This window comes from Caretta caretta, chromosome 12 (assembly GCF_965140235.1).
Source record: "Caretta caretta isolate rCarCar2 chromosome 12, rCarCar1.hap1, whole genome shotgun sequence".
Classification (NCBI taxonomy): domain Eukaryota; kingdom Metazoa; phylum Chordata; order Testudines; family Cheloniidae; genus Caretta; species Caretta caretta.
Genome location: NC_134217.1, coordinates 23,444,049 through 23,466,765, shown reverse-complemented (window position 1 = coordinate 23,466,765; position 22,717 = coordinate 23,444,049). Strand labels below are relative to the sequence as shown.

Here is a 22,717-nt window from a genome sequence, read left to right as displayed (position 1 = left end):
ATGATTTTAACCTGTTCTATCAGCAGTAACCTCTTTTTATCTCAGTACAATCTAAAGGCCAAATCTTTTTAGTGTTACTCAAAAGAGTAATCCCATTAAAAACACTGGGTCCAATTCATCAGTGCAATATGGCCCTATATGCTGACTCCAGTGATCAAAGTGGTCATAAACCCGGCAGATTCAGCCCCTAGAAATTCTCTAATTATAGGGGAAGTCCTTATGTATTATAGAGCTGGAGCAGGAACTCTGCACAGTCCTGCTTGCAGTCTCCTGCACAGGTGGTATGTAGGGGTCATGGGCAGAAATAAGAGAGTCTAGCCACTGCAATGGTCCTATGGTGTCACAGCCAGCCAGTTATGGCATACCCACGGCTACTCTAACCTGTCACACAGGCTCAGCTGGCTCTGGACAGTCCCAGCTTAGCCCGTGGTTAAGGTTAGAGCTATATTGTGTGACAGTGTCCCTTTTATGGAACGAGACATTGTAGAGGAAGGAACAATATTTGTCTAGTAGCCATATCCAGATCACACAATATTCTCAACTGCTTTTGACAGTTTAATTTTAAATTTCTCAAGCCATAGAGCTTCCAGCACTTCCGGTAGATTATCCCAGTCTCATAGATATCACTGTCTTAAAGTTTTTCCTGTTATTTAACCTATTTTTCCTTTTTTCAAATTTAATCACATTAACCCCTTGATAAAAAAAAAATCCTTTTCCAATTTGGTGTCTATTATCAATCCCCCCTCCTTACATACCCCAAACAGAACTTGCATCAGGTCAAACTGTCAGCAGGGGCTCATTTAGTGTTCCCCAAAAGAGAACAAATAACATATTAAAGGGACACCATCACACAATATAGTCCTAAGTTTTAGGTTTTGTGAAAAAGAAGATTTTACAAAACTGGGTATTTTTTGTTAATTAAAGAAAACAGCTACCAGAAACTTTGTTTGTTTGGATTTAAACATTTTCCTGCATTGTCTGCATCCCAGATATACAAGCATTGTATTAGGATATGTGTAAGGGACCAGGGCATAGGCAGTTTGGCCTAGTGCTCAAGGGTGGTAGTTAGCAGGAGTTGGAAGAATCGCTAGAGCCAGGTTCAGTAAGGAGGAGCCAGGGTCAGGCTGGAAATCAGAGGTAGTACCAGGCTAGAGATCATCAGGAATGTTTTGATTAAACTTTTTTTTATCAGAAACTGCTAGTTCATACAACTGAAACATTTTGCAGGAAAGGGTCAGTTTCAATTAATTTCTCCTTTCAAAATATTTATTGCAACAAAAATTAGAAATTAAAAATTGTCATAACTTTCCAATTTGGCATTTTTAAATGAAAAAATCGGGTTTTGTTTGAAACAATTTTATTTAAAGAATTAAATTAATTTATAATATTTTTAAAATAAAAGTTGAAACGATGTTTTGAAATTATTGAAACATAATGTTTCAATTGACCAGAACCTTTTTTTTTAATTTTGGTTCATGAAAATTTTGGCAATTTTTGACATTTCATCCTAATTCATAACTGGAAAATGTTTTGAAATCTTGAAAATTATCACCGTTTTCCACTCAGCTCTAGCCCCAAGCCCCAACCTATTTAATCAGTGTTGCCCACTATGTTTAATAAGTAGACAAAGAGATCTTCAACCTCAGGCTGTGATATTGTCAGATCTTGTAAGCTAAATAGGGTCACTCCAGATCTGTAACTGGATAGCAGACCTCTGCAGAACACACAGCCTGTTTAATAGATGGCACCCACCCCTCTAGTGATTAATGAAATATGCCTTATTTTTAGGGGACACAGTGTGGCAGAGCTAGTTCAGAAAATATTGCCAAATTCCTTGCTGCAAAGGACCTCCCCAAGTCATGGAGTCTCTTCTAATATTTGTGTCATGTTACTGCTCATGTCCCAGTTCCACATTGTGTAAAGGATGAACTACTTCTTGCTGATTTCAAGATCAGTGGTGGAAATAACCCGGGCTTCCTTGTTAACTATTTCATTACTGGTCATTTTAGCAGAAACATGCCTACATCACAATCTCAGACTGCCTTCTATGCCTTCATAGGTGCCAACAGATCCGATTGTCTCTGTGCATCTGCCCCCAGCCAACTTCTAGAATGTGGTAATGCATTTTCAACACAAAACAGTGCAGCACATTGAAAATTATACATTCGGGGGCAGTGTACAATTATATCAACTGAAACATCGCAACAATACTGTACTGATTGGGGATCTTCAGTCTGATCATGGCTCAGGAATGCAGAACCATATCAGCAGTTTTTTCCAAGTTCAATTATTGCCTATCAGACTGATGAAGAATATTAGATCAGTTCCTGGCAAAAAATAAATTAAGGGTATAGGAAAGACTGTACGCTGGCTTTCTGTCTTTTTTAACATCAGATCATTAACCCACCCATCATCTTCATCTCACATGCCAAGTCTTGCTTTTTCCTGCTACACCCCTTTCTACTCCATTGGTGTGCAAATTATATTACTGTTGTACACGCACTGAATACAAAATCATTGCAAGTTACAGTACTTTTGTGAGTCAAACCAAATGTAACACCTCCATTTCATCACCACTTAATTTGTCTCAGACTTCCATGTGATTTTCATATAATTACAGTAGAACTTTTGTTGTCTACAGTACAAAGGCTTTGTGGTATAGCTTTACCAGTGTAGCTATACTGGCGTACATTCCTAGTGTAGTCCTAGCTTATGTTGAGTGCCAACAGAAGGAGTTTTTCTGTCAGCATAGTTATACCACCTCCCTAACTTATAGTAGCTATGCTGACTGAAGCACTCTTCTGTCAGCATAGCTATGTCTACACTGAGGGTCTTGCTTGCCTAGCTAGATGGTGTATTTTTTTTTCCCACATCTCTGACTGACATAGCTATGCCCACAAAACTTTGTAGGTTAGTCCTAGACTAGGTCTGAGTTTGGTCAGAGGTGTTCAGCTATATTACAGGAGATCTTTCCATACTTTGTAATCTAAGCTTAATGTCCAGCTATGAATTTTGTAGTGTTAAGCTTAATGTCCAGCTATGAATTTTGTAGTGCTGAGGCTATCTGTGTTTATATTTTCCTTAATTTAGTTTTTTGCATTTAATAAGAGGTTTTCCTCATGTCTTCTGAGTCCGATCATTAGATGTTATACAGAAAAACTCTTCACTGTGTTTTTCTGCAGCACATCTTTGGGAGACTGTTTCATTATCATGCATGGGAATATATTCCCTCAGGCAAATTCATCACTGATGAAAGCCCCTGAATTCAGTGCTGTCACACCAGAAATGGACTTGGCAGGCAAAGGGTGATATAACTTCTAGAATCATAGCATTACGTTTAATATTGAATACAGTGCCACAAGTTCTCCCTTTCTTTTTGCGGATACAGACTAACACGGCTGCTACTCTGAATACAAGATATAGTTAACAATACGCAGGCAAGACACCACCTTCACAGGCTTCTGTGAGAACCCACAAGCAACAGACTGAGAAATATCCATTTGAAATAAATGTTTTCAAAGACATTCAGTACAGTGAGAAGTATTTACCTCACAAACTTTCACAAAGGTGTAACGTGCAGGAGTGCTGGTAAGATACAGAACATTCCCTAGTTTTGTGATCTGCTTTAATTTAGCTGGAATATAATTTAGTACACATACAGCTTGAATAGCTTTCATATTCACTTAGGCACTCAGTACAGTGATAGGTATAAGAATAGACATGGAACAAAATCTGTTTTCAAGATTTACTATACGTTTATTCTGAATCTGAAATTTTTGTTTGGGAAAAATATTGTGAAATATCTTAAAATAAATCTGACTTTTATTTGTATTGTGTGAGCAAACTAAATCCAGTCTAATAGCTTTTAAACTTGCAGTTTGAAAGAAGCTGTTTTTTGAATTGTAGGAACACCCATTACACTCTCCAAATTTTTGAAGATAATTGAAGAGAGGGGTGTATGTATGTGTTTTATTTTATTTTATTATTTTGCTTCTGGTTTGAACTGTTTATATTGCAGCAGGTTTTAGCCACAAGTAATTTTTTGCAGCCAAATTGTAAACTATGTTAAGTATTATACAAATGTAACTAACTTAACTATGCTCATTTTGCTCAGTGTTGATTTGTGCCCACCCCCTAAAAGGCTCGTTAGGCAAATCAAGCAAATGTTATCCAGCTGATAGAGCTAACAATACCAGCATAAACACTATGGGCCTGATTCTCCTTTAATTGATGCCAATTTTATACTGATGTCACTCCACTGAGCTCAATGGATTTGCTCCTGATTTATAGTAATGTGAGAGAAGATGCAGACCCTTTACGTCTGATAGTATATCTCTTGTTATGAAGGAATAGGCAAGAGCCAGGATATATACAATTCATACATACAGAATTAAGGCTGTTGGTACATCCTTTCCCCTAGATTGAATATTTTAAACTGAAAATGCAAGTTATCAAATAACATACCCCAAAAACAAACTAAAACAAAAAAAAGGTAAAAATACAGAGCTCCAAATCACATATACTTGAACCAATGTGTAAGCACTAACTAAGAATAGCTCACATTACTCTTTGGAAATGTGTCATTGCTCCATTTATTTTCTCAACAAACCATACCTACATTTTACAAGATATTAAACAGAGCTCTGTGTGTGTATATAACATGCAAGACAGTTGAATCTAATGCAAAGTAATACATGGATTCAGGCAATGTTGTTATCATCAGTGTTGTGTTGCATTTTAGATGCCACATCTTGGACTGGAGAAAGATACAAGACTTCTTTTTGGATACCTAGGGTTCAGCACTGGCATAATTCCAAGACTCCTTGATATGATTTTTTACTTGTTCAGCAGATAGATTATATATTGAAGCCATGCCCAATCATCTGATCTAGATGTAGAATAAAATAGCTTGAGAATTCAGCACTTACATTCTTTTCCTTTCAGAAAACTGCAAAATATATTTTGAACTATCCTTTAACTTTGGTCAAGTATGGACTGATATGCCACATGATTAATCCAAAGTAACTCATTCTGAAATGCAGCATTTTAAAGTTTAAAATGGTAATCACTTTCATTATCCAATTCATTTTTATTATTTTTCTTTTAGGACTTTAACAAGATGTAATTTATCTTCACCTGTTTAAAACTACATAATAGCATAACCATATTGCAAGGAGTCATACTTTACTGTCATAAAATTATTAAAGTACATATTTGCCCACATACCGTTTTCCTCCCTCCCCAACGTGCACAGGTGAATGAGCTGTCAGTAAGGGTATGTCTACACTACGGAATAAGGTCGAATTTATAGAAGTCAGTTTTTTAGAAATCGGTTTTATATATTCGAGTGTGTGTGTCCCCACAGAAAATGCTCTAAGTGCATTAAGTGCATTAACTCGGCGGAGTTCTTCCACAGTACCGAGGCTAGAGTCGACTTCCGGAGCGTTGCACTGTAGATAGCTATCCCACAGTTCCCGCAGTCTCCGCTGCCCATTGGAATTCTGGGTTGAGATCCCAATGCCTGATGGGGCTAAAACATTGTCGCGGGTGGTTCTGGGTACATATTGTCAGGCCCCCCTTCCCTCCCTCCCTCCGTGAAAGCAAGGGCAGACAATCGTTTCGCACCTTTTTTCCTGAGTTACCTGTGCAGACGCCATACCACGGCAAGCATGGAGCCGTAACCGTCACCGTATGTCTCCTGGGTGCTGGCAGACGTGGTACGGCATTGCTACACAGTAGCAGCAACCCATTGCCTTCTGGCAGCAGATGGTGCAGTACGACTGGTAGCCGTCCTCGTCGTGTCCGAGGTGTTCCTGGCCACGTCGGCTGGGAGCGCCTGGGCAGACATGGGCGCAGGGACTAAATTTGGAGTGACTTGACCAGGTCATTCTCTTTAGTCCTCCAGTCAGTCCTATTGACCTCATCTTATGGTGAGTAGGCAGGCGATACGGATTTGCCGGGCAGGCAAGAGATGAGGATGGCTAGCAGTCGGATTGTACCATCTTCTGCCGGGCAGGCAAGAGATGAGGATGGCTAGCAGTCGTACTGTACCATCTTCTGCCGAGCAGCCATGAGATGTGGATGGCATGCAGTCCTTCTGCACCGTCTGCTGCCAGCCAAAGATGTAAAAGATAGATGGAGTGGATCAAAACAAGAAATAGACCAGATTTGTTTTGTACTCATTTGCTTCCCCCCTCCCCTGTCTAGGGGACTCATTCCTCTAGGTCACACTGCAGTCACTCACAGAGAAGGTGCAGCGAGGTAAATCTAGCCATGTATCAATCAGAGGCCAGGCTAACCTCCTTGTTCCAATAAGAACAATAACTTAGGTGCACCATTTCTTATTGGAACCCTCCGTGAAGTCCTACCTGAATACTCCTTGATGTAAAGCCATCCCCTTTGTTGATTTTAGCTCCCTAAAGCCAACCCTGTAAGCCGTGTCATCAGTCGCCCCTCCCTCCGTCAGAGCAACGGCAGACAATTGTTCCGCGCCTTTTTTCTGTGCGGACGCCATACCAAGGCAAGCATGGAGGCCGCTCAGCTCACTTTGGCAATTAGGAGCACATTAAACACCACACGCATTATCCAGCAGTATATGCAGCACCAGAACCTGGCAAAGCGATACCGGGCGAGGAGGCGACGTCAGCGCGGTCACGTGAGTGATCAGGACATGGACACAGATTTCTCTGAAAGCATGGGCCCTGTCAATGCATGCATCATGGTGCTAATGGGGCAGGTTCATGCTGTGGAACGCCGATTCTGGGCTCGGGAAACAAGCACAGACTGGTGGGACTGCATAGTGTTGCAGCTCTGGGATGATTCCCAGGGGCTGCGAAACTTTCGCATGCGTAAGGGCACTTTCATGGAACTTTGTGACTTGCTTTCCCCTGCCCTGAGGCGCATGAATACCAAGATGAGAGCAGCCCTCACAGTTGAGAAGCGAGTGGCGATAGCCCTGTGGAAGCTTGCAACGCCAGACAGCTACCGGTCAGTTGGGAATCAATTTGGAGTGGGCAAATCTACTGTGGAGGCTGCTGTGATGCAAGTAGCCCACGCAATCAAAGATCTGCTGATATCAAGGGTAGTGACCCTGGGAAATGTGCAGGTCATAGTGGATGGCTTTGCTGCAATGGGATTCCCTAACTGTGGTGGGGCCATAGACGGAACCCATATCCCTATCTTGGCACCGGAGCACCAAGCTGCCGAGTACATAAACCGCAAGGGGTACTTTTCAATAGTGCTGCAAGCTCTGGTGGATCACAAGGGACGTTTCACCAACATCAACGTGGGATGGCCGGGAAAGGTACATGACGCTCGCATCTTCAGGAACTCTGGACTGTTTCAAAAGCTGCAGGAAGGGACTTTATTCCCAGACCAGAAAATAACTGTTGGGGATGTTGAAATGCCTATATGTATCCTTGGGGACCCAGCCTACCCCTTAATGCCATGGCTCATGAAGCCGTACACAGGCAGCCTGGACAGTAGTCAGGAGCTGTTCAACTACCGGCTGAGCAAGTGCAGAATGGTGGTAGAATGTGCATTTGGACGTTTAAAGGCGCGCTGGCGCAGTTTACTGATTCGCTTAGACCTCAGCGAAACCAATATTCCCACTGTTATTACGGCTTGCTGTGTGCTCCACAATATCTGTGAGAGTAAGGGGGAGACGTTTATGGCGGGGTGGGAGGTTGAGGCAAATCGCCTGGCTGCTGGTTACGCGCAGCCAGACACCAGGGCGGTTAGAAGAGCACAGGAGGGCGCGGTACGCATCAGAGAAGCTTTGAAAACCAGTTTCATGACTGGCCAGGCTACGGTGTGAAAGTTCTGTTTGTTTCTCCATGATGAAACCCCCCGCCCCTTGGTTCACTCTACTTCCTTGTAAGCTAACCACCCTCCCCTCTTCCCTTCGATCACCGCTTGCAGAGGCAATAAAGTCATTGTTGCTTCACATTCATGCATTCTTTATTCATTCATCACACAAATAGGGGGATGACTACCAAGGTAGCCCAGGAGGGGTGGTGGAGGAGGGAAGGAAAATGCCACACAGCACTTTAAGCACAGCACTTTAAAAGTTTACAACTTTAAAATTTATTGAATGACAGCCTTCTTTTTTTGGGGCAATCCTCTGTGGCGGAGTGGCTGGTTGGCCAGTGGCCCCCCCACCGCGTTCTTGGGCGTCTGGGTTTGGAGGCTATGGAACTTGGGGAGGAGGGCGGTTGGTTACACAGGGGCTGTAGTGGCAGTCTGTGCTCCAGCTGCCTTTGCTGCAGCTCAACCATACACTGGAGCATACTGGTTTGGTCCTCCAGCAGCCTCAGCATTGAATCCTGCCTCCTCTCATCACGCTGCCGCCACATTTGAGCTTCAGCCCTGTCTTCAGCCCGCCACTTACTCTCTTCAGCCCGCCACTCACTCTCTTCAGCCTGCCACCTTTCCTCCCGGTCATTTTGTGCTTTCCTGCACTCTGACATTATTTGCCTTCACGCATTCGTCTGTGCTCTGTCAGTGTGGGAGGACAGCATGAGCTCGGAGAACATTTCATCTCGAGTACGTTTTTTTTTCTTTCTAAGCTTCACTAGCCTCTGGGAAGGAGAAGATCCTGTGATCATTGAAACACATGCAGCTGGTGGAGAAAAAAAAAGGGACAGCGGTATTTAAAAAGACATTTTATAAAACAGTGGCTACACTCTTTCAGGGTAAACCTTGCTTTTAACATTACATACATAGCACATGTGCTTTCGTTACAAGGTCGCATTTTGCCTCCCCCCACTGCGTGGCTACCCCCTCAACCCTCCCCCCTCCCTGTGGCTAACAGTGGGGAACATTTCTGTTTAGCCACAGGCAAACAGCCCAGCAGGAATGGGCTCCTCTGACTGTCCCCTGAAGAAAAGCACTCTATTTCAACCAGGTGACCATGAATTATATCTCACTCTCCTGAGGATAACACAGAGAGATAAAGAACGGATGTTGTTTGAACGCCAGCAAACATACACTGCAATGCTTTGTTGTACAATGATTCCCGAGTACGTGTTACTGGCCTGGAGTGGTAAAGTGTCCTACCATGAAGGACGCAATAAGGCTGCCCTCCCCAGAAACCTTTTGCAAAGGCTTTGGGAGTACATCCAGGAGAGCCGCGAATGCCAGGGCAAAGTAATCCTTTCACATGCTTGCTTTTAAACCATGTATAGTATTTTAAAAGGTACACTCACCGGAGGTCCCTTCTCCGCCTGCTGGGTCCAGGAGGCAGCCTTGGGTGGGTTCGGGGGGTACTGGCTCCAGGTCCAGGGTGAGAAACAGTTCCTGGCTGTCGGGAAAACCAGTTTCTCCGCTTGCTTGCTGTGAGCTATCTACAACCTCCTCCTCCTCATCATCATCATCTTCTTTGTCCCCAAAACCTGCTTCCGTATTGCCTCCATCTCCATTGAAGGAGTCAAACAACACGGCTGGGGTAGTGGTGGCTGAACCCCCTAAAATGGCATGCAGCTCATCATAGAAGCGGCATGTTTGGGGCTCTGACCCAGAGCGGCCGTTCGCCTCTCTGGTTTTCTGGTAGGCTTGCCTCAGCTCCTTCAGTTTCACGCGGCACTGCTTCGGGTCCCTGTTATGGCCTCTGTCCTTCATGCCCTGGGAGATTTTGACAAAGGTTTTGGCATTTCGAAAACCGGAACGGAGTTCTGATAGCACGGATTCCTCTCCCCATACAGCGATCAGATCCCGTACCTCCCGTTCGGTCCATGCTGGAGCTCTTTTGCGATTCTGGGACTCCATCATAGTCACCTCTGCTGATGAGCTCTGCATGGTCACCTGCAGCTTGCCACGCTGGCCAAACAGGAAATAAGATTCAAAAGTTCGCGGTTCTTTTCCTGTCTACCTGGCCAGTGCATCTGAGTTGAGAGTGCTGTCCAGAGCGGTCACAATGGAGCACTCTGGGATAGCTCCTGGAGGCCAATACCGTTGAATTGTGTCCACAGTACCCCAAATTCGAGCCGGCAAGGCCGATTTAAGCGCTAATCCACTTGTCAGGGGTGGAGTAAGGAAATTGATTTTAAGAGCCCTTTAAGTCGAAATAAAGGGCTTCATCATGTGGACGGGTGCAGGTTTACATCGATTTAATGCTGCTAAATTCGACCTAAAGTCCTTGTGTAGACCAGGGGTAAGATCTTTCCATTGTTATTCAAGTACATCAGATATAACAAATAATAATTTCTTCATTAAGCCCCCTTTTACTGTGTGCTTACAACAGCAAATGACTGTTCACATGTAGACCTACAATTCTGCACAGACTCAGCCTGCATTAAAAGACTAACATAATCATACTGAGAGAAAGCATTTAGAGAACTATAATCCAATAGTATTCCTGAAAGACTTTTTACATAATGAAAATCTGTGAAGAGTAAATATATTGATCAGAAGCATCGAAAACATTTAAACATTTCTGTATATATGATCATTCCTCAATATAATTTTTTTTAAAAGGCTATAATCAATCTTTCAGGTTACAAAAATGGGAACTTGTGTTTTATTTTTAAATCCCAATGCTGCTTTGACATCATGCAATTTGTTCAGTATTGTTACTTTGAATAATTTAATTCATATTAGAAAATATTTTTACATAGTTCTGTATATTAAATGCTGAGACTTTAATCCTACCTCATATTCATGATGCCATGAGATTCACATTGTGCTGTCAGTTTAGAACATGAGCATTACCAATTAGTCCGGTGTTCAGGTAGTTTATGAACTAAGGCCCAGATCCTGCAGACGTACCCATGCGCTTAACTTTATGGATGGGGAACGATTCCAGAATTAATTTTGTCAAGTTTAACAATTGCAACATTTCACAGAAACAGGTTAGCTTCCACTGTTATTATGAGAGCCAATGGCCCATATTTTGTGGTCCTTCAATCGAGCAAAACTTCTATTGTAGTCAATAGGACCTTTGCTTGACTCAAGACCACAGAATTTGGGTCCCAGACATTAGAGATAGAAAAGATTTATTATATCACCGAGGTGCAGACTCTAATGGTATTTAGGCTCCTTACTTCCATTGAAATCAATGAAACTAGAGTGGGCAAAGTATTAGTATATAATGTACTGCAGGAGACAATGCTGTACTAATGGGGTTAGGGACCAGCGCCCAGATCCACAAAGGTATTTAGGCTCCTAATTTTGGAATAGTAGTCAGAAGGTACTTGTTTTTTCTTTAATAGGAATGTAGAATTATGGTGTTTGTATCTGAGAATTTGGTATATCAGTCAGATGATTTAGAATGAAATAGAATCATCTGGTTTATTGAGCTAATTGTCAATAGACATATTTTTAAAGTTTTTTTTTATTTAATTACTGCTGCAAGTGAACCAGTTAGTTAACAGAACATACTTTATTTTAAATGGAAGAAATAATAGTGACATTAGCAAGTTTTACTGCAAGTATAGAAAATGTCATTCCACCATGTACAGGATGGAATGATGCAAGTTCATTCAACTCTAAGATTTTAATATTTCACAGACTCATATTAAAATGGCTATGCAATATTGATAAGACAATTATTTTGAAATAAAATCTGATAGTATGAAAAAAATGCACATTGCTTAATTTCTTGCTGAATACACAGAATAACATTTTGGTCCCAGGTTAGCATCATAGTCAAAATATTTTTATTTTTGTCACACATTGAACATGTACAATATTATAAAGCTTGATTTTAATAATTGTTATTTGCAAAAATATTCTTCTCAATCCCTTCAAACTGCAATTATAAAGTTCATTCCTAGCATGAAAATCTGTAAACTGAACAGAATTTTCAGAACAAAAGGATTAATTTGTTTCACAAGAAACCAAATTTCATTGTTTAATTCAGCTTTTTTTAAAAGGTATTCAATGGATAAATAAATTGTAATTGCTAGTTAATGTCTTTCAGGTTGCTCATTGGGATGTTATAACATTCTCCCCATATTCTTATTTGTAAAGTTTCTATTTATAATAAGATATTCTAACATGACACAAAAAGCTTTCTCATAGCAGTAAGAATCAAAGTGCAAAATATTTACTTGGTTGGGGGACTGCTCTTGCTCCCATTTAAATCTAAGGCAAAATTTTGGGTTATTTGATGAGACTAGGATCTGCTCCTTGATGCAGACTTGCACAAAGGGTTTTTGTTTATTACCATTTGGATTTTATGCATGTAACTTTCCCTGAACTATGTCACGTTGTACATACAGTTGTACTAGGTATTTTTAGGAGATTAATGGTAGGGTATTAGCCAATTAGGTGGTGCCAATCCTGCTCTCAGACTTCTGATTATCTTTTAATATCACATACCTTAATGTATGCTCAATTGACAATACTGATGTTGTTGAGACATGGACAAGTTAATGATGTGTACATCTGCAGTTTACGCTGAGATAGAAAAGTTTAATTTTTTGGAATGATAAGGGGTCCAGTCCTGCAAAGGCTTATTTATGGGAGTAATCACACTGAAGTAAGAGGAGCTACTTACATGAATAAGGGCTACTCACAGAAATAAAGATTTGAGTAGCTGAGTGCATGTGTCTTGTATACACTACAGATTTACAACTCATTAACCTGAGGCTCATTTTTGAAAATGTCAAATCGTTTACTGTTAAAACACTTATACAACTAACTGAAGACAGACAGTCTACACAGTTCAGGACTTCAAGACAATTAATCATTTATTATCCACCGGATACCAAAACTGCATTCCTTGGACAACCAAAACTCCTACCAAAGTTAATTGAGCACAATAGGAGTAAAAGGTGTGCAAGGAAAACAGGATAAGGTCCTAGCTCTTATTCAGTTCCTTGTAAACTGAATGATGGGAGAGTGCAAACAGTGAACATGAATATCTTGTGATTGGTGGTAGCAATCCAAATCTATAGTATTAAGGTTTTCCTGCAATTTTTTGTGTGCGTGTGTATTTTTAGAAAAGTTGTCAAGCCCTTATAGTTGTGAAGGAGTCCTTCACTTGTAAGTCAATGCACAGCAGTTTCAGCAAGTCTCCATCTAGGCAGACTGGAACAATAGCACCAAAAATACAAACTTTCTCTCTCTTCTCAAAATAATCTGTTTGTGACCATTAAGCAGTCAGATTAATAATCACATACGATATTACCCCAGTAAAATAAGTGAACTGTATTGGTTAAAAATCTACAGCCTTGCTATGAATCCCCACAACACATAAAGACTTAGCCTGGGCTGGACCATATGCAAAATTCACATTCGCATCTATGAGAATTCCACATGCTGAGGAAGATCAATATATGGCCTTAAATTCAGACTGTAGTAGCATGGATTAGTGTTTCCACTTAGTGTTAACTGACCACTTAAACATGAATGGTCTCTTGAAATATGTGTTAAACATTCTGTTCCACCTTATATTTAGCTGTGATACTCTGAGGATACTTCCCAGACTGAAGAGCTCTGTGTCAGCTTCTCTCTCTCACCAACAGAAGTTGGTCCAATAAACTATAAAAAGAAAAGGAATACTTGTGGCACCTTAGAGACTAACAAATTTATTTGAGCATAAGCTTTCGTGAGCTACAGCATCCGATGAAGTGAGCTGTAGCTCACGAAAGCTTATGCTCAAATAAATTTGTTTGTATTTGCAAAAAGAAAAGGAGTACTTGTGGCACCTTAGAGACTAACAAATTTATTTGAGCGTAAGCTTTCGTGAGGCTTTATACACTGCTGTAGCTCACGAAAGCTTATGCTCAAATAAATTTGTTAGTCTCTAAGGTGCCACAAGTACTCCTTTTCTTTTTGCAAATACAGACTAACATGGCTGCTACTCTGAAACCAATAAACTATATTAACTCACCTGCCTTGTCTCTCTGATATCCTAGGACCGACGTGGCTACAACAATGTATAGGTTGAAATATGACATACAAGAGCTTTTATTTGCGCTCCAAAAATCTAACTTTACTCGTCTTCACTTTTAAAGGGTAAACTCTGGGGGCACGAGGAGAAAACTGTGGAGTAGCCAACCAGAAACTCCAGTCAATAAGGGCAGACGCAACCAAAGCAGGGATTTTTGGTCCATTGGAGAACTTTCTACAGTTTTGACCATGCTTTATCTCTCCTGTGTTGCTTGGCTGTTTGCTCCAACCTTCCTGCTCCCCACTCCTCCCTCAGTCTCTTCACCTCAGAAGAGCATCTTCCTCCAATCTTGTCTATTTAGATTGTAAGCTTTTCAGGGCAGGAACCGTCTACTGCTCTGTGTTTGTATGGTACCTATATATAATGGGGGACTCACTCTTGATTGGCCCTTAGGCATAACTGTAATAAACATGGTTAATAATAATATTTTAAATATGTTTGCCATCTTTTGAATCACAAAACTGTTTTATTAAGAAAGCTAACATGATTTTGTTTAAAACACGCATACACACTAATACTGCATATGCCCAGTAACTTCTTGTCAACAAATTTCATGGTGAATTTTAGTAATGCGTCCTTTATGCTCAATTCAGAGGAGTCACTAATTTATCACTTTACACCCTCTAAAGCAGTGCCTTGTCTTTATATTTGCCTGAACAGTACAATCTATGCCCCTGGCATTGTATAGCTCCTCAAGAATCTGTGTGCATAGGAGCAAGTCTACTTTAATCAGAACAGATGTACATAATTTGTATATTTAAAAAATGAATACATGCATTTTTATGCAAGAGATCACAGAAATTCTCTTCAAAGTCAGTGTTGTGTCAGTACTCACAGTTTTATTGGGGGAGGGAAAAGAGTTTAAACTGTCTACATGCAAACAATCAAACAAGAACAAAATGTCAGTTAGGCTTTATGCTCTGTTCTTACAAAACTGCACAGGCATCCGATTAAAGATATCAACTATAGGCCCAATTTTGCATTTCCAGTCATTTCAATTGGACTAATCAGGCAAATAAAAACAACAGGATTGAGCCCTGCAGTTCTAGTTTCCTCTGGATTCCTGCAGATATAGATCTCATTAACAGTAAGAGGTCAACATGAGATTAGACCTCTATTTGTGCTACAGAAACTGAGGCAGACAAGCTAGAGCATCGGTTTTCACTTTACATGATTTTGTTAGTTTGCCACAACCTGTTTTAGAAATTACTACTTCTAATTTTGGATAAATATTTAATTTTGCAGCTGATGTGAAGTCCAACCACTTGCATGGAAAGAAGAATTTGGACAAGTAGCAAGAATCAGCTTTTCTGCTGGGGAAAATAAAAGGAGATGTATAAAAGGGAGGGATGGAGCCTGTTAATATCTCTCTGTGAAAGCTGTTCTACAGAAGATACTCTCCATCTACTTTGAAGATTTTTATTGCCTTTCGTGATTATTAATGTGTACCCTGCCAAAAAGTGCAATTAGGGACTGTACAAACAGTGCATTTGGTATCAAATGTTGCACACTCTCCAAGAATTAAGATAAAATAGAGGTTGTTTAATCTTCTTACTGGGATTTTCTATTTTTTCTTCTGGACAGAATATCCTGTGTTTGAGAGGAAAACTCACACACGTGTCCATTAGTTTTGCCACAGACATCCACCTTAGACCCCAAATCCTGTGCAATTCTCAACTACTTTGTAAACATGGACCAGCAATGAACATCAGAGCCTATTAAAGAATAATTTCAGGCTACTGAGAACAGTAATCTATTAATAGCAGACAAATCCCTGCTATAGCCTGTAGTGATAATACCCTGATACTTTGCACACAGTTAACCATTACAAAACCAGCAAAAAGTCATCCTATATTGTAGGCTGATCTGTACCTTTAGAGCTTTCAAACAAACCAAAACCACATACATCCAGATGCTCCACGCATGATCAGATTGTATGCCATCCAGATTTGTTTTATACGCAAGATGTTAAATTGTCAGCTCTTCCAAGTGACCCATCCTGAAGCGATCCATACTGCATGAAATACTTGTGTGAGAGAAAGTGGTTCTGTCTTGCAGAAAAACTAAGCCAGCCTATGAGAGTTTTACCACACACACCGCCAAGACAATAGCGATAATGAGCACCGCGGAGAAAATGATCCCAGCTAGAACTTTGCTGATATCGCAGAAGGATTTGTTTTCCTCCACGGAGATCATGCCAATGGAGGAGGCGCCCACGCTAATGGTGGATTTGAGTTCAGCCCCAGGGTCCTGCTTAGCCTCTACTGTCCATTGGGGGACATTCACCTTCATCTCCATCTCGTACATCATCTCTCCTACTTGGTTGATCTCGTTCTCCAGGTCTTTCAAATCCACTACATCTATGTTGTGTTCAGCCTCGTATTTCATGTTCTGGACGCTCATAGCCCTGGCGGCCACCCCAGAGGTTCCCCCGCTCATGCCCGTCTGGATCAGGTGCTTTTTGGGAACGTTTAGGGGAAACTCCTGGCCCAGCTCCAGGGCTCTCTTCATGTCAATCTCCAGGATCTCCATGCAAGTGGAGAAGATCACCCAGAGCCTCTCGAATTCAGTCTTATCCTCCTTACTCACCGTCTTGTCCTTCAAGACGGCGGTGAGCTTGTTCCTGTTAGCCACCGCCAGCTCCTGGGCTTTCTGCCGAGTCTTCTTGAGCTCCTCCCGCAGGTTCTGCGAGTCCGAGGTGCCCCCGATGGTCAGCACCATGTGCCGATAGCAAGCAGTCACCTTGCTGAGCGCATCGAGCAGCGCTTTGCATTCCTCCTTCACCATGGCTCAGGCAGGCTGCAGACCAGTGCCCCAGCCAGCGGGCTCCAACTGGCGGGCTGCTCGCTGGGTGAACTGGTGTCCCCGCTGGTCTACCTCCCGCGGCTCAGTTCAGATTACCCTCTATTGGATCCAGGGAGCTGCCAGCGCCAGATGTCACCAACACGCATGGTAATCGCGGAGCTCGGATCCCGCATGCAAATACTTAGATCGAGTCCCTTCCGACCGCTCACACGGCTCCAAATCCTCCTACGGTCCATGCAAGCGGGAGAGGAGTTTGGGGAGTGAGTGGCATCGCTTTGCGCACAGTATTCAGCATCCGAGGGAGGACTGCCCCAGTCCCTACTCCAGATACACCGAGATGGAGAACAGCTGCGGTTTCCTGCAGGCGGCTCCAGTACGAGAAAATCAGATGCACGTTGTTTTTAAATGCACCAATCCGAATCGGCAGGAATGAATTAAAAACAGAGTTAAAAACAAGACAGCCTTTAATTAAAGCCCGAGTGCTGCCACCATGTGTGCCAGGTGACCAGAGGCCGGTCTGCAGCGCCTGGGAACTCGCCTGCCCAATACCAACCTGGCGCCTCAGCTGTTGACATTAAATACTGCACAGCTGGAGCACCTGGAGGAGTCACGTGGTGCCGAGCAGGAAGTAGCGCCGCGGTTTCTCTTTCCAGCGAAATACAGCCGCCCTGCTCCTCGGCGTGCCTAGGCTCCGCCTTCGCAGGCTGCTGATTGAGTGGACGCTACCTCCGTCGCGGGAGAAGTCGGGGCTCATTGGCTTGGCGTAGCTGGGGTGCTGTGGTGCGCCGCCCGCTCGGATCCTGGTAGGGCTTGGTTGAAATGCACAGCAGTTAGGGGGGAGCTGGGCTGGACCGCTAGTGGTTCTCTGTGTCTGGGGAGGAAGTGAGACAATGTTACCTTTGTAAGTAAGTGAATTTTCTGGTGTCTGTTGACTCCCTATTTTCTAAATCGGGCTGGGGGGACTTCTCCCCCCCCCCGGAGGGAGTGTATGACTTTGGGGGCTGCTGGGCAAGTGGGGCCCCTTCTCCTGGCCTTGTCAGCACTGACCGAGACGTTTCCTGTGGCAGAGGGTAGCACTTTCGGGGGCTGTAGCTGTCCTTGCGGTGCCCCCAGCTCATCCTTAATAGTGGGGGTGACTGAAAACAGGGTTTGCCGCTGTCACATGGTTTTCATTTTAAATTGTCTTCCTACCAAGGCCTGTAAACTCAAGCTTCGAAAACCACCTTCTATCCTCCTCTGCTACCCCAGCGTAAGAGATGGGATGGAGGGGGAGCGGGAAGCATGTTTTGTTCCAGATCTCTGTGTCCTGGCAGTGCTGTTGCTTCTCTGTGGGAGTTAAGTTACAGCGTAATGCAGGCATGTGGGGCTTGTACACAGAGCTTCGGTTGGCTTCATTTTTATACGCTTCAAGGGAGACACCGTTGCAAAGAGAGTGTGTGTTTTCAGAGAGTGAACGTGTTTCAGAAGGGAAGTATGCAAATTCTTTTTCCACCCTCCACACAGTGCTGGACTCTGGATGGGATTGTTGTAATTGTTTCTCCGGTATAGCAACGTTCACCGTCTTAAATGTTGACACTGCAACTCTGTTGTTGATATCCGATCCAAACTATAGGTTTCTGTCCAAACTGGAGACTTCCAGAGGGCTAATTAAGTCACATTTCTGATTGTCCCATGGGGTGGGGAAAGAGCTCCAAATATATTTTTGAATTAATTGGGGGGGGGGAACATTACATTATGTTGGGATTAAACTGCATGCAGCGTAAACACGGGGTTAAGGGTCTTTGAGTTAAACACAGGGTTATTGTTTTTTCTTGTGGTCCCACTTGCGTTAATAGTTGTTGCTGATTATTTCTCAGACAGTACAAACTTTTTTTTTCCATGAGTAAATACTGTTTCTATCAGGCTAGGAGAACTGATACTTTTCCGCAGCTTTAATCATAATACTATCTTAGATTTTTTTTTTTTTTTAAAGAATGCAGAAAGTGACTCAGACTCGTTGGTTCGTAGTATCAACACATTTTGCTTCCTTCCAAAGCTTATGATACAGTATGTAGAGTAAAAGGTTGTGTTTCTCTCTTTGAGCTCACTTAAGTGAGTGTGAACTGTTTCGGAAGCTTTGTAGCAAGTATAGATGTTGAGTCAAGAGAGGATTTGTGCTTGGGCTTTTTATAACTGTATATGCAAATTAGCAGTAAGTTAATGTGACAAACTTGAACACTTGTTACAAATTAGTAAAATATTGTGAATTGACTGCTTTGAAAATATATTGTAGAAATACTAATTTAATAGTTTTTAGTGGTGAGTAGTGAATATTTCATACTGTGCTGATTATATTATAATTTTAAAATTTTCTTGGTAGCTATATACTTTGGTAATGGGTGCTCTAGACTCACTTAAATGGTAACAGTGAGTACTGACCACTACACTGTACAGTAACTTACGCTGTTTTGCAACATAGAGTACATATTTATCAACGAGGAGTGCCAGAAAACTTAATTGCCATAGTCTCCACACCTCATTCACCCCTGGTTTAAGGAACAGCCAGATGGCTTGCTGAATTAAGTGACTTGAAATAGATACATTTTCTCTTTTTTCATTCTTTATGGGGATATGAGAATGTAACACATACCATCATAGTGGAACAAAAAATACCGTATGTTCTAAGCGGTATCTAGATTCAGAAACTTTCTTGAAATTTGTCATGGAAGGCCCAAGATCAATTAAGTAGCTGCCTCCCCGTTTCAAGGCAATGCTAACCTAGGAAGGTTGAGCCAAAGTATGTGGGATCTTGCATGGGAATGCAATGACGCTAGGTGAACTTGAACTACGTGTAAGCAGGTTTCAGAGTAACAGCCGTGTTAGTCTGTATTCGCAAAAAGAAAAGGAGTACTTGTGGCACCTTAGAGACTAACCAATTTATTTGAGCATAAGCTTTCGTGAGCTACAGCTCCCTTCAACGTGTAAGCAAAGATTTGTAATTGCATAATGGTCCTAGTCAGGTGGAAAAAGGATAAGCCCTAGCTCTGGATCCAAAGTCTTATGTGACTTGATGGTGATAAGCTTATGACTATCCAAATTATGCATCCCTTTATACTTATTGAAAGGGTTACATGTAAAAGTCTGATGCACTTCAGTAATAATAAGTTACTTATTTCAGTGCATCAGACCTTTAAATTAGAAAGTCTCCCATCTAGTTTCAGGCAAGTTAACTAGTTGAAGTATTGTCTTTGTCAAGAGGAAACATAATGTTTTAGGAGCTTCTGACTAATTATTTACACCTAGAGGCAGCAATAGATAATACCTGTAGTCAGATACTTCTTGACCACAGATCTTTACATGTATTATTACATGGAAGAATAAGAACAGCATTCTTCTCCGGAATACCTGCTTAAGTTGGTGAACATGTTTTCCAATACCACATCGCAGATGGTACCTCTACTGCAGATTCAGCGACAGTTTTGTTATAGGAATTGTCAAATGACAGGTAGAAAATTCTTAAAATCCAAAGACAAATATTGATACATTTTTTTTTTTTTTTTTTAGGGCAGAGTACTCTTGCAAATGTGTTTTGGAAAATGTAGTTCTTGAAAGACATTATAGAGAATTACTTGCTAAATCCCATACCCTTAGTTTACCAATGGGTGCCCCCCTGTCCTATGATGATTAAATTATCGAATCATTGAAAACCCTTGTTAATTCTGTTTTATATGATATATAACAAACCTTGGCTCAGATGTACCAACATTTGGTGTAAACTCAAAAGTTGAGTACCATCATCTAACATTTGGGACAATATAAGGGTGGGTTTTTTCAGAGGAGGGGTTGTGTGTTTTTTGTTTTTCATCTAGATATAGCTTGAAAACTTTGAAAATAGAAAAAAAAATTGGTACACAACTCAAAAAGCCTCAGCCATTATTCAGACCTGTGCTAATATTAGACCAGTTTCCTTCAAATAACAACCAAGAACATATTTCGATTAGTTCTCCACCTGTCTCGGCTGTAACTACTGTGCAAGTGTTTTGAACAGTGGCATGAAAATATTCTTGATTTTGTTTATCACAAAGCAAAGTAGCAGCCAAGTCTGAAGCTACTGCAGTGACAAGTGTACAGGTTAGTTATTCTGGTACACATTGTATTATGTAGCTTTAAAAGGCCAGTATTGCCTGAAATGTCACTAAATGTTTTAGTGAGTAAAAATGAATTGTGGTGGAACTGTTTGTCTTAGTGAAAAAATGGTAGAAACACTAGTATTGAAGTGCAGTACTGCTCTGATAAGTGAATCCAAAAAGTTGTCATAGGACTCCATGATTACCATGTCTCAGAGAACTCAAATGAAAACTTTTAAAAACTTTCCCTTTAATGAGAAAAAATGTCTTTCCCAGTTTCTGGTTTAAAAAAAAAAAACTGCACAGGCAGTCCGTTCCACCTTTTTCTTCCACATTACATTTTATGTACTGAATTCCGTACAGACACATTCAAATCTCTTGATCTCCACATGTTGTAATAAATATTTCAATGTATTAACTCATCCTTTTCCTTTATTTTTTTTCTTTAAAATCAAATACCAAAATATCACTTAATAGCTGAGGACTCCAACCCACAGAAACTGGGCTAAAGGGAGGAAGGAGATACTGAGGGGAAGGAAATTTAGAATTGTGGCTCCCAGAGCAACTGTCATTTGGCCATGTTGCAAGTATTTAACCCCCGGTGCAGCAATATAACACTGTTCAAGCTCAAAGGGACTGAGTTATAATTGTGGAAACTGTTAATGCGATAAGATATTCAAAGTTTAAATTCTCAACCATGATGATATTGTTTGGGGGTGTCATGCAGAGGATAAATTCTATTCTGAAGTTCAAGGTATGTTGTGGGTTTTGTACTCCTTTATTAAGGCACAGTATACATCTGCTATCTTAATTACAGAAGTGTTTTAACTGGTTTTTATTTTTGAATGTGGATTTGTTCATCTGTGTCATTTCATTTTGTTGGTGCTCTAGATCACACTGAACCATGCTCAGAAGTCTGCTTGACCGATGGCAAACGAGTCTATACTGCTGCCACTAAGCGGTTTAGAGCTAGTTATTTGTGATGTGTAATCTGATGTGCTGGGAACTGAAGTAAGATCACCACACTGAACTCTCTTCCTGTGACCATCTGTCAAATCAAAATGATTTTAAAACACTCTGGTCTGTCTTGGATTTGTATTATGTTCTTTTTAGGTCCAGGCAGTGGATTACAAACAGCACATTTATCTAAGCTTATCTATATTCATAAATTAAATTCTGTATTTTGCCCATGAGTTGGGATATGATGGTTGGAGATGGTGTGGTTTCTCATGCACACCTCCCTCTTGTGTTTCTGATCAGCTTTATCACATGGTTAAAGGGACAACTAAAGCTTTTTTTCAGTCTTCTCTTCCAGATAGAAATCTGAAACTCTGTTCCATGGATCTATGGTAGAAAGGAAGTTGAACTTTTTCCGTAACCTTTCTGAAAAAATAGCTAAGTAAAAACTGTGACTGACTGAAGGACACTTTGTGTTCCCAATTTTTATTTTCTCTTTCCCAGCCTTTGTGGTATAGGAAACTTAAACCCTGTGTTCTAGCTTCTTGACTTAACATATTAATGCTCTTGGAGTTTTTCTGTAGCTTGTGAAATATCGTTTAGCAGTAGCATATGATTAAACAGTTCAGCTATTTATGAATGAGAATAGTTCCTGGCAAGCCAAATGTTAAAATAGCGTACATTGGGAAATACATGATCTTAGAATATAGACACAAATTAGTTTCCTGCTGAGATCCATGTAACTTTTTTAGTTTGAATCTTTAGACAAGAAACCGTTTTTATATGAGAGCTAAAATCAGGATAACTTTTTTAGTTTTGTACGTATCTTAATATTGCTGCTGCTGGGATAAATTTAAATCTGACTCTCTGGATTGAGCCATATATGTGAATCTCTTCTCCTTTAATCCTGTCCATGCAAAACCCCACATAACAGTCTTGGCAAACATTACTCCCA

At 41.3% G+C, this 22,717-nt stretch overlaps 3 protein-coding genes across 9 annotated transcripts in view; 1 reads left to right on the top strand and 2 right to left on the bottom strand.

The window, feature by feature from the left end:
* Positions 1–7,992: 7,992 nt before the first annotated feature.
* Positions 7,993–13,623, bottom strand: LOC125645334 (uncharacterized). Its single transcript, XM_048870716.2, has 2 exons — positions 9,207–13,623; positions 7,993–8,620 (listed from the first exon to the last, which is right to left on the bottom strand). Exons 1-2 carry the CDS (start codon positions 9,793–9,795, stop codon positions 8,478–8,480), a joined length of 732 nt encoding a protein of 243 aa, XP_048726673.2. The 5' UTR covers positions 9,796–13,623; the 3' UTR covers positions 7,993–8,477.
* A 1,090-nt stretch (positions 13,624–14,713) lies between these two features.
* RGS9BP (regulator of G protein signaling 9 binding protein) lies at positions 14,714–17,322 on the bottom strand. Its single transcript, XM_048870715.2, has one exon. It carries the CDS (start codon positions 16,679–16,681, stop codon positions 15,968–15,970), a length of 714 nt encoding a protein of 237 aa, XP_048726672.1. The 5' UTR covers positions 16,682–17,322; the 3' UTR covers positions 14,714–15,967.
* A 77-nt stretch (positions 17,323–17,399) lies between these two features.
* ANKRD27 (ankyrin repeat domain 27) overlaps positions 17,400–22,717 on the top strand; it is a 74,411-nt gene continuing 69,093 nt past the window's right edge. For 2 of the 7 annotated variants that reach the window (XM_048870712.2, XM_048870707.2), the window contains exon 1: positions 17,509–17,600. The gene's annotated coding sequence lies outside the window, so the exon portion shown is untranslated. Of the gene's footprint in view, positions 17,605–21,696; positions 21,817–22,717 lie in introns of all 7 variants that reach the window. The other 5 variants (XM_048870708.2, XM_048870714.2, XM_048870710.2 and 2 more) reach the window with 5 other exon arrangements.